At 33.1% G+C, this 13,218-nt stretch overlaps 1 protein-coding gene across 5 annotated transcripts in view; it reads left to right on the top strand.

Moving 5' to 3' along the window:
* Positions 1 to 13,218, top strand: part of LOC118680134 (synaptic vesicle 2-related protein) — a 337,472-nt gene that overhangs the window by 276,098 nt on the left and 48,156 nt on the right. For 4 of the 5 annotated variants that reach the window (XM_070109220.1, XM_070109222.1, XM_070109219.1 and 1 more), the window contains one exon: positions 9,339 to 9,410. The exons of the other annotated variant lie outside the window; for it this stretch is intronic. In XM_070109220.1, the coding sequence (XP_069965321.1) occupies positions 9,339 to 9,410 (72 nt within the window). The remainder of the gene's footprint in view (positions 1 to 9,338; positions 9,411 to 13,218) is intronic. 5 annotated transcript variants of the gene reach the window in all.

Genomic DNA, 13,218 nt, shown 5'->3' with positions numbered 1-13,218 from the left:
AAGGGGTATTGCCGGATATTTTTGCAAGTGGAGTACTTGAATTTCATATATATGTATATATCATATATAGTGTTTGGGATTTGGTATATTTTGTGTTAAATACACGAAGGTAAGCTTTTCTAGGCAATAAATATGTATATATTTATATATAAATGTGTATATATTTATTTATATATATATATAAATATTATATATATATATATAGAATATATATATGTATATTATATGTATGGAATTTTTTCGGTAAAACCCGAAATACCGCAAATTCAACAGTTTGGCAACCGTTTTTGTAAACCGTAATAAATATACATATACCCTGCAGTAATGAGGTACAAAATGGAATCGATACAACTCACTTGAATATCCGTCAAGGGATTTTGGGGACTATAGCCTGTATCTTGTATGTGGATGCCTGTAGGTGTATCCAATCCTTTCCTGGGTTGTTCCTTGGGGTTTTTGCTTGGTTTTTGTTGAATTACTTTCGCGCCCGTTTGATATGTTAATATGTATATATACATATATATGGGTTTTAATTCGCGCCCGTTTTTATTTGATTGTATTTTGTTTTTCCGCGCCCGTTTTTTTTTTTTTTTTTTTTTTTTGTCACTGCACTGTTATATTATGCACCAAAAGCATATGTGTATATATATAAATTTTTTGTTGTTGTGGTCACTGCACTTTTTTTCCAACAAAGCATATGTATATATATATATATATTTTTTTGCTGTTGTGGTCACTGCACTTTTTTTTTCTTCTGCCTTTTTTTTTTTTTTTTTTTTCAGTACACTTTGTTGTTGGCTTCTCCGTTTATATATACATATGTAAATCACTTTTAAGCACTTTTCATATATATATTTTATTTTTTATTTTAGTTGTTTGTCACCACCAATCACCACCAATGTTAACACCACCAATTTTTTAAGGTTTTCCACCCTTATTTTTACTAAAATTTTTTTTTTTTTTTTTTTTTCACTATAGTGCCATTCGGAATGGCTCGAAGGACCAATGTTAAGTTCACCACTTACTTGCCACTTTATAATTCCGCGTATGTAAATTAAAAAATTGTATATTTTTCCGGTTTGGAAATGTTTACAAAACTGTTTATTTATTAATAATTATGACGAGATTATCTTCACGCAATCACTCCCTGGTCGCATACCAGTGGAGAGGTAATTAAAAGAATATAAAAAAATGAAGAAAATGCGGTTACGCGCCAAAGACAAGTCCGGTGTTTTTTCGACGACAATCGCTGAGACAGATATTTTTGTACTGTTTTGTTGTGTAGAGATCCTACTGTGTGTGTGCATGCGGCTGCTTCCAATAGTGTAATGCATTTGTATGTGTTGTGTGGTGTATAGGTGTTTTGATGTTTCCAGGTGTGGGATGTGTGCCAGTGTTGTCTTGTGAGTGGTGTGTTGTGTTTTTCGGGGCGGGAAGCTTAACTCATTTAGCCAGAGGTATTCGTTTGAGATTTCCTCAACTTGAGTTGTCATAATGGTAACTGGTTCCGTAACTAGTTCACTTAGGATCCAACCGAAAATAGTATTTTGTGCCAATAGTGTGTTTGAAATTTTCTCAATACCCTCAAGTATTATCTGAGGTATGAGATCGCTGCCTAATAGAATATCTATTTGAGCGGGAGTGTTGCAGTTGGGATCTGCTAGCTTCAGGTGTGATACCTTTTGCCAATGCTTGCTATTTGTATAATAGTTTGGAAGCATATTTGTTAGCTGCGGTAAGACTATAGCTTCTGCTTTAATTCTCTTATCCGCTTGCGGGAAATTAGAGTAATAGGGCAGATTTTATTAGAGTTTTGAAATATTCTTCCGCCTATTCCTGTAATTTCAAAGTTGGCTTGTTTTGTTGACAGTTGGTAGCCTATTTTGTACCCTAGACGCTATGAAAGATCGTTGTGATCCTTGGTCTATTAGGGCTCTAAGTTTGTAGAGTTCTTCTCGATGTTCGATGGAGATGACTGATGTGGGTAGTAATACCTTATTTTGTATTTCGCTGTGTAGCGTTTGAGTGTTTTGTGCCTTTGAGCAGCATGGTGTTATTTGGCAATTTTCGGTATTGTGGTTTTCGGGATTTGTAGTTGAAACTAAACCCGTGGTTCTTTTTATACTAATATATGCGCTATTTTGGGGTGAGCTGGGAAATGTGCTGTAAATGTGAAGCATTGTGTGATGTCTTTTGTGACAATATAAGCAATTGAATTGGCTTTTGCAATTTTTATACTTATGCGTATGTATCAAGCAATTTGTACATAATTTTTTTGATCTCACGAAATAGTTTCTTTCTTTCATTTTTAATTTTTTGAATTTTTTGCAAGATTGTAGTTTATGCCCTCTTGTGCATAGTTCGCATGACGTATATTTATTTTGTTCGGATGTGAACGATTGAGATTTGTAAAAGCTTCTGTTTTATTTATTTTGCTACTAGCTTGGGGTCTATTGAAGCTTCTTTTTTGGTCGTGTTGTACAATTTTTGTTTTAATTAGCTTTTTGTCTACCCTTTCAGCGATTTCGTACTGGGTAGTTAGAAAGTCTTTCATTTGTTGCCACATGGGCATTTCTTTCGTAATGAGAGCGATTGCTCCCATAAAAGTAACGATTTTTCTGGTAATGCGGCTGTGCATATGTTTACCAGTATAGGGTCCCAGCTGTCTGTGGGAATATTTTGTGTCGATAAAACCGACAAACAGTTTGAAACATGGATTGTAGTCTTATAAATTCTTCACTTGTGTCTTTTTGAATTTTAGGCAAGTTTATTAGTGTCGTTACTTGTTTATCGACCAATATTCTTTCATTTTCATATCTAGATGTTAGAGCTTCCCGAGCCAAATTAAAATTGTCGTCATTTAGTGCGAACTGTTTTACTATTGCGCCTGCTTGACCTTTAGTTTTGTATCGGAGGTGATACAATTTTTGCGCTTTTGATAATTTTGGATGGTTGATGTATACGGCAGTGAACATGTCCCGGAAGGACGGCCATTCTTCATAACCTCCATAAAATATTTATGTGTCGCATGCGGGCACCTCGAGATGGATGCCTGAACTTGCCTCTTGAATTTGTACTTGTGGCAGCTCTACTCGCTGATGTGGAGTAGGTGCAATTGCTTTTATTAGGTTTAATTGATCAGAAATCATAGCTTTTGTTTCTTCGTACTGGTCTAAGCAGTTTTCGTATAGTGCGTAAGCCGATGATTTAAAATCGTTTGGTAGATCTGAATTATCATAATCTACTATGGCGTCATGAGCCGTTTGGAGACGAGTCCAAAAATTGTCAATATTTTGTTTTTTTTATTATATTTCCAATAACGATTCAGAGATGTCTTGAATCGGTGAAGATGAGAATCGAGTGCAGTATCGTGTTAATCTGTCACTCTCAGAAATGAATTTGGCAACCTGTTTTGGGCGTGTAGCTCCTACAGGTGTAGTTTGACTTTTGTCGCCATTAACCATTTTTGTTATGTTATTTATATAATGTTTCAATGAATTATTAATATATAACCTTTTATTTATTTTTTCAGTGTAAACTAAATTTACTTTTTGAATATATTGCTTTATTTAATTTAATTAATAAAAATCGCACTTTTAATTCAATAATATTTTTTATGTCCTTATGTCGATGTATTTAGGTACACCCTAATACACGGACTTGTTAGTATATATTTATATGCTCGTGAAATTGAGAGCTTGAAGAGATCAATACACTTTGTACATAAGTATGCACGGATTGTTTGTGCGTATGTATGTATATTTTCTAATGCAATTGAGAGCTCGTTGAAGAGATCAATGTGCTTTTAGTATTTTTTTGTCTACGCAATCCTGCTTGTTTGTTACAAGGGGTATTGCCGGATAATTGCCTATGAGGACTTTGAAACTATTATAACATTGTATATACCCATATATGTATACATATGAATGTATGTAAGTATGTTGTTGGTAATATATTTTTTTTTTTTGTATTGTGTTTTTAATAATTTATTTGTTTTCTATTTATTTCTAAAATAATATGTAATTTTTTCAATAATTTTATAAAATTTCCATATCGAATTGACTCAATGTATATAGGGTATATGTATAAGCATAGCCAGATTGTGTGCCGTATGTATGTATATGGTGAATATGCGTATTATTTTCGAGGTACGAATAAAGCGAGAACAGAGAATTGATAATGAGCAGGTAGTTTACCGTCTGCGTAAATATTTTAATGTGCAAATTTGTATTTGTCACGTATGTACCATATAGTTTGCAGTTTCTAAATTTCAATTTTTAATATATATATATGAAATAAATATACAATATATGGTATATATAGCTCTTAGCAATTATATGTATAAAGAATATGTATATACGAATATATGTACGTAATATGAATGTATATGTATGAAAGCATATATATTTTTGCACTAAGGTATGCATATATGTTTGTATGTTTTGTTTTATTTATTTATTTTTTTTTTGTTGAATTTTGTATATTTAAATATACGATGGTAAGCGTATATAAGCAAAAAAACTTTTTTTTTTAATCCGCTCACTATGGCTCGAAGGACCATGTTTATCTGCATAACAAATTTATTGGGAAGCACACACCTTTCTTATTTTATTCAAATTTTAAAATAAAAGTTTCCGTTAAACTTAGTATAGAATTATTATTTTGACCATCTCGGTTGAATCACAAGTTTATTTAAAATTATAATAAAAATGTTATATAATATGTAATAATATGATGTAGACGAGGGGAGCGTTGAGAATCCAATTCCACGAAACGACTTTCGGGTGATGGCGATCAAAATCAGGAGGTATCGGTGTCCAACAGTTGTCAACGAACAGTTGCGCATAAGATCGCTACCTTGGCGAATCAGGTGTATATGCGAATGTTGATGTGGCGCTCAGGCCCGTAGACGAAAACGAATGTAAAGATAGTATGTTGTGTTGTCCTGTGTGGTGTCATCTGGTGTGGTGTATTGGTGAGTATGTGGTGGGCATTATTAAGGGGCGCCAGTTTTTCCCGAGTAGAGTGGTGTACTTGGAGGAGGGAGTTTAACTCATTTAAACAATAACATAAACTTAAAAAAAGAAAAGATTAATTTAATAATATTGGAATAAATTATAAATGTTTTATGCTATGTAAGTATTTTAACATTATACTTATTACAAAACACATTATCTATTACAAAGAATTAACGAAACTGTTGAAATATACTTATACTTACCCCTTTTCTAATACGTACTTACCACTAGTTTAAGCCGTTAGGTTAAATTATAATATACGTAAAATAAAGAATTGAATTGTAATAAAACCACACTCGCGAATGGTTTTGCTTAACCGGATATTTTCAATTCGTCTAGGCACAGGCAATTGGCCCTCTTTATTCAAGTTGCGCATCCCAATAATTTTATTTTATCTCAAAAAAGCTTGAGAATTTTCAAAAGGAGTAGTGCGATTTTTTTGTCGTTTATTTATTTTTGTTTCATTATGAACTAACATTTCGTGTAAAAATCCCAAAAATGCCTTGTTGCATACAAGAATTTGTTTATTAGAGTCATTTACGTTTTAAATCTTTGCTGTTATTGCCGCCATCGTTCCATTACTAGATTTCGCTGGTGCCATGACGGTTATAGCCGCAATATAATTTAAGGTCCTGACTTAATTAAAATTAAGTTTATTTAAGAAGAAAGAGTAAAACTATACTTCCAATAGTTTAAAAATTACAAAAACATATATTGTTACTTTTTTAACCGAGGCCCCATGTTGGTCGTCAGTAAATACATCACGTTAAGTATTTTAATATTATTTATTTTAATTTCCCTACTGATGTATTAGTCGCTCACAATGAGTGAATTATTCAAACTAATAGCGCTTTCTAAACATTGGTCAATTAATTGACAGAATGGCTTGTAACTTTGCATATGTTCTCACGACAGATGTACCAACTTGAGGTAAAAAAATTTGGAGCTGGTATTGCTATTTTTTGGTGAGACCAACCACATTTACCACCAACTTGTATATACATAAACACACATCCTAAAGAGATGCATATATAAGTACATATGTAGCATACTAATTATAGGAACTGTAAACTGAATGGGTATACACAAGAACATATAATATTTAGGCATCATCCATGTGTACACTTAAAACCCCATATCAAATAAAATAACCTATATATGTTGTTATATAAAATGTTATAAAACACATACAGGTATTAAGTTCTATACTTAAAATGTGATGTGCACATACATACACACCCTGGTATTTCTAAAAATACAGGAAAATTGAAAATTAGTAAATAAAATATAAAATAAATAAAATGCAGAAATGTCGAATACCGACTTTAAAGTGATATAGAATGAAATACTTTTCAATCAATGACGTGTATATCAATTTTAGTCCCCTCAATCTTAGGTAACACAATATTGTATAGCTTGTCATCACTTACCTTCGAGCCGGACCAAATGTTTGGTTCTGTATAAAGAAGTTTACAGGCAATCTAAATATTATATATTTATAACTTCAGCGTCTATGGTGACCTTGATCACTGAAGGATTGTTAAACCAGGCCATCAAAACACACTCAAATTTGTGATATATTTCAAAATTTCATCAACATCCCGACAAGTTTCTGCCGTAAGGTTGAGTTTTTTTTTTAAACATTTTTCAAAGCGTTTATTGATCTGGAAAGATTTTTCGATAATGGCTTGGTGACATCGATTCCGGCAGACCACCTTGTATTAGAAAGGTAGTGAAGTGAATTGGGTATTTTGCATTTCAGAATTTCCCAACGTTGTGTGCTGCTACTGAAAATATTGAAACATTTTTCAACGACACCAAAAAACAGTTATTGCTCAAAGTCAGCGTGTGGGCATCACTGCATAGTTATTTTTAAGATGAAAACTTCTTATTTACTGCTCATATTACTGGCATTATCGTTGCCCTGTCCACGTTTTCTCTGCGTTTGTGACATATATTTTTGGTAAGATTTCAATATAGCCGTTCCAGTCGTTCCCATTGCTAAACGTCAAATTTACCCGATCCAGTCAACTGTCAAAGTCGGGTAGGAGATTTACGTTCTCAATTTCAACTCCGTTTCCAAGTCTTTGGGTGTGTCTCCACAAGCTTTTTATGTTCAAGTCGCTATCGTTTGATTTCATGTGCATTAGCTCACCAATAAAATAAAATCGCTCGAAAACCAACTCGTAAGCTAAAATTTTGTTTTCAAGGGCACTAATCAGTTGATCAATGAATTGCACTGCCGATGCCTGAGAAGTTGAAAAGGAATTCTAGGTGAAATTCACGAACTTCAATTTGATGGTGCTTATTAACTTAAAATTAACTGTTGATTTTTCCGAAAAAACTTGAAAAAATTTACTGAGGCCGCCATTTTGTTAATTCTTGAAAAAAAAGCTTCGATTATCTATATATAATACAATTTTTTGGAACTGGGTCAGCACATACAGCTATAACTTTGGAAATTAAAATTTTTTTTGGAAATTTTCGTGACGTCAAGTCAAAATAATGTATAATTATGCCACATTACTACTTTTGTAAAATACAATAACATGATTTAATAGCAAAAAAAAAAATACTGAAAATTCTAATTTTTTCGTGCCTCTGACTACCCCTAACCCCATAATCCACTCTTTTGTGTGATCTGTGGATTAATTGAGATTAATGATATACACAACTTAAAAAAAATCAACCAGGAAAAATCGTTAACTTCGGTTGCACTGAAGCTTTAATATTGTATATATAATTAAATTCCCAAATAAAACATTTCCATATAAGGACTTGATCTTGGTATATGCTAACTGAACAATTTGTTCGAATATTACACCGTTGCTTTAGACTATAATCCATGCTTAATTTCGTGAAGATATTTGATTACATAAAAAAGTTTTTCCTACAAGGACTTGATTTCGATCGTTAAGTTTGGATGGCAGCATATGTTATAGTGATCTGATATTGCCGGTTTTAACAAATGGCGGCCAATATCTCGAAAACTGGGGGACTATTTCGCGTATATACAGACGGACAGACAGACAGACATGGCTTGACCAGACGCTTGTAACGCTGATCGTTTATATACATATCGGGTCATTATCTTGTTGGAACCACAACGTCGAAGATAATCCAAAATTCTCTGCACTTTGTTTCAAATTGTTGTTTTTTAAAATGTTCAAATAACCCCATTTATCCATTGTAGATTCAATAAATTCAAGTTGACCCACACCACCAACCGCCATGCAACCCCACACCATAGTTCCGCCTCCTCCGTGTTTAACTGTACCAACAAGATTTTGCTTTTCAAGGGAATATTACTTGTCTCCAGAATTCCGGCGACTAATTCATATAACTATGAGCAAATTCAATGCGCTTTCGCCTGTTTAAAAGTGAAATATATGGTTTCTTTCGAGCGACTTTACCATGATATCCAGCTTTTCGTAAAATTTTTCTAGCAGTTTCGGCACAAATTGTTTTTTTAATGGTTATATAATATTTACGTTTTCAATAATCTTTGTGGACGTAATTCGTCCACCTTTCACCATATTTATTATTTTCTGATAATGTTTTCAGACGGCCAGATCGCGGTTTTGACGTTAAAATTCCGTTTTTTTTTTAATTGTTTACGCGCGCTGGACAGAAGAATACGTTCTTCCAATAATTTGCCCAATTTTTCTGAAACTTTCGCCGTCTTTCCACAACTTAATGATAATTTTTCTTTCTGACAGATTAATTTCTTTTCCTTTGGTTTCCAGTTTTTTTTAAATATTATTAAAACGCGTCACGCAAAAAGTAGGAACAAATTCATGAGAAGTAACGGTATTTACAATTCAAACTAACTGAACGCAGACTTTTTGGTGCCTATATTTACTTGTTCTTACACTAAAATCCCGTTTTCACAAAAATTAAAATAGGAATATACATTCTTATTTTTGAATTTTGAACTTAAGAATATAAAGAAGAAATACATGTAGAAAATTTGAACTGAATTACCTATTTACATTGTGTTTTTACTTCACTTAAAAAAATGTGTCGGGTAAACGCAGACTTTATTGGCTATGTGTACAAGTATATACTTATTTAAGTGTGATGAACAAACTGGTTTATGTTAATAATGTTTTAAAGTAAATTTCGAATATTACCTACAGTTAATACTTTCTTAATTGTAAGACAATTGTGTAGTAAATAATATTGCATACTTATTAGCAGTTAAATGTAACCTTAATTTCAAGGGCAATAAATTCTATGATCATATTCTGTGTTCTAAATTTTTTTTTCATTAATTGTTCACATAATTACTGCTTACCGAATAAAATTATTTATTTGTAGTGGCTTACAGAGTCGGCCAGGTACCATACCATAAATGGTAATTATGAGAAAGCAGTTCGAGTCTTAGAACAGGTAAGAAAACTTTTATTGTATGTAATAATTTTATTTTTTATATTTCTGTTATAAGTCTGTATTTTTATAAGTCAAGATTTATAATTTCTTATTACCATGTTGTTTTCGGCAGTTTGCTGCACAGTTGATGATAATGCTGCGCTACAATTTTCTATTACAAAACACAGCAACATTGTTATCATTAATAATTTATAATATAGATATATATCAATTATACCATTGTGTTGAACTGGGATTGAATAATTTTCTCATAAACTAATACAGGTTTTGGATACTTAATGACAAAATGTAAAAACTCATTATCTATTAGGACCTTAATAAATAACATTTAAATAATGTTTTTTATATCACTAGAGTTCAATATAATGTTCAAGGGTAACAGTAAAAATTCAGGTTTCAATTTCTTATGTAATTACACTCGTAAACACATTACATTTTTTTTCGTTTTATGAAGTTTCTAAACTATCTAATTTGACGTCGCTAATTTTAAATCTACCTCAGTTTATTTCTAGCAGCTTTAGTTTATGTGATACAGGTGATTCTTGAAATATTGTTATTCGGCTTAATTGAATTAATTTTGAGGGCAAAAATGACTAAATTTAATAAATATAGCGGTTTAAGACATTAGACGGTTCTACATTAAGAGGAACTTAAATGATCCGAATAGTTTATGTGCTGTTTGTGCTGACTGTACCATAAGTTTAGAAAATGCGGTTTAAATAACAAGTAAGGAAGTTCTAAGTTCGGGTGTAACCGAACATTTTATACTCTCGCAACTTGCAAGGATCAAAGCCCGGGAAATGACTATATTAAAGGAAATATTAATCCGATTCAACCCATTTTTGACACAAAAACATACTATGATCGAGAGTTTCATTTATTTATTTTATTATATGAATTTCAATTATATATCTTACACATTGACCGATATTTTCGGTAAAAAGTCAACTACAAGTTTCCACATATTCAGTACCTAGGGGCTTGAAGAGTTTTCGTTCGATTTAGACAATTTTTGGTCACAAGATGGCATACTTTAAACGCATTATTCACAAGTCAAAGTTTTACCCCGATACAATCATTGTTGCTTGATATGCATAAATTAAAATTATGTTATATGGGAAATAGGCGTGATTGTAGTCCGATTTCGCCCATTTTCGCACTATAATATAGAAATATTAATAGAATGTTTTGTAACGAGTTTGGTTGATGATATGGGTTTGCACGTTTCCATCAAGAGAAGGCGGTGTCACGCCCACTGTCTAATTTTGAACGCGGCTCCTATAAAGTCATCCCATACCATCCCAGAGATAAAATTTAATATCTCTGGAGTGTTTAGTGCTTGATTTATCGCGCTTTGTGTAGTTTTTAACAGTACCGTTATATGGAGAGTGGGCGGCGTTGTCACCCGATTTCACCCATTTTCACACTGTCGATAGAGTTTCTAACATTTTTCTTCAGTGAATTTTGTTATTATAGCATAAGCACTTTTCAAAAAAATGTAAACTGCATATGCCCCTCTTTAATGTGATCCTATGCACCAAATAACAGTCTTGTATCTTATTGCGGAGCTTAGTTATGGCAATTTATTTGTTTTTGATTAATGGCGTTTTGTGGGCGTGGCTGTAGTAGGATTACGCCCATCTGCAATACCAACCGGCATACGGTACCAAGAAACATGTGTACCAAGTTTCATAAAGATATCTAAAATTTTTACTCAAGTTACAGCTTACACAGGCGGACGGACGGACGGACAGACAGTCAACCAGATTTCAACTCGTCTCTTCATCCTGATCATTTATATATATATAACCCTATATCTAACTCGATTAGTTTTAGGTGATACAAACAACCGTTAGGTGAACAAAACTATTATACTCTGGAGCAACAAGTTGCGAGATTATTCCTTTCCAATCCCACCAAACACAGCAAACCCTTCCTGGCCGCCAATCTGGTCCCCGAGCTTTGACCACGACCGTTTGCGCTCGATGTTGTCGTAAGTGACACATTTTTCATCGCCAGTCACAATCCGTTCAGAAACGGGTCGATTTTGTTGCGATTCAGCAGCGATTCGTAGATGGAAATTCGGTCCATCATGTTTTTTGCCTTAGTTCGTTTGTTTGGGAAGTTTCTTCGGGTGCTGGCAAAATTTTATATTAAAGGAAGTAATAATCCGTTTCAACACTTTTTTGACACAAAAACATACTATTATCGGGAGTTTCATTTACTTATTTTATTATATGAATTTCAATTATATTTCTTACACATTGACCGATATTTTCGGTTAAAATCAACTATAGGTACTGGGGTCCACATATTCAATACCTAGGGGCTTGAACAGTTTTGGTTCGATTTAAACAATTTTTAGTCACAAGGTGGCATACTTTGAACGCATTTTTCACGCATAATTTTACCCCTATACAATAATTGTTGCTTGATTTGCATAGTGGAAAGTGAAAGAATCAGATGGAATTTATTATTATGTTATATGGGAAATAGGCGTAATTGTAATCCGATTTAGCCCATTTTCGTACTATAACATAGAAATATGAGAAGAATATTCTGTACCAAATTCGGTTGAAATCAGTTAAGTAGATCCCTAGATATGGGTATAAAGTCATCTCATACCATCCCATAGATAATATTTAATGTCTCTGGCGTGTCTAGTGCTTGGCTTATCGCACTTTTAGTAATTTTTAACAGTACCGTTATATGAAGGGTGGGCGGGGTTGTCACCCGATTTCACCCATTTTCACACTGTCGATAGAGTTTCTAACATTTTTCCTCAGTGAATTTTGTCATTATAGCTTAAGCGGTTTAGGATATATGCACATTAAACCTATCAGGGGCAAGACCACCCACTTTTCAAAAAATTTAAACTGCATATGCCCCTGTCTAATGTGATCCTGTGCACCAAATAACAGTACTGTATCTTATTTTGGAGCTTAGTTATGGCAATTTATTTGTATAAAAATTATAAAGTAAAAAGTAAATAAGCCATTCAATCCTATTTAACAATCTAGTGATCGAACTCTTGATAGAGTCAGAAATGGGATTGTCAAATAAATTCCCTAAGTTTAATGATCTGAAGATTCCACAATTGGAAAGAGCTGGAAGAACGCGCTTTTGCAACAAATGCAGTAAAATCCGAATTACAATCACGGTTATGAGAGGCCATGGAAGGTGAAAACATTAATGTTGACGAATATGTGTTTCAATTGCAATTAAAGGAAGAGACTATGAAAATAGCCGTCAGGCTACACGAAGCGTTCCATTAGTAAAACGTGAAGTTGTAAGCCGGTCTATACGTAAAATGAGTGAAAGCGGCGTAAACGAACCATCAGCAAGTACATGGAGCTCACCTGATGTACTTTTGAAGAAGAAAAATGGCAACATCAGGTCCTATGTGTTTCTTAACAGTCAAAAATAGCCCCATCATGCTTTCAGTACCCTGGCCTTGGCTTTCAAATTTCATTATATTTGATGAAAGTATTCTCCGTGTTCTACCGAAGAAGCAAGCTCCCATATTATCTTTAAATTTACCTCAATAAGAATGTAACATGTGCATCTTAATGGCAACATGAGGTTCTGTGTGTTTCTCTTATTAACGGCCAAATATAACGCCATCATGCTCTCAGTACATCGTCTCTCAAATTTCTTTTATTTTAGTGAAAGTATTATCCTTGTTCTTCCGAATAAGCTCCCATAATATCTTTAAATTTACCTAAATAAGAATTTAGCATGTGCATCTTTAGATACATTCTGTCATAGTTGTCAGCCTTATGGTTTCCGAGGAAACCATGTAGTACTT

The sequence above is a fragment of the Bactrocera oleae genome, chromosome 4 (genome assembly GCF_042242935.1).
Source record: "Bactrocera oleae isolate idBacOlea1 chromosome 4, idBacOlea1, whole genome shotgun sequence".
Classification (NCBI taxonomy): domain Eukaryota; kingdom Metazoa; phylum Arthropoda; class Insecta; order Diptera; family Tephritidae; genus Bactrocera; species Bactrocera oleae.
The sequence above is the reverse complement of the archived record's forward strand: the minus strand, read 5'-3'. Positions and strand labels throughout refer to the sequence as shown.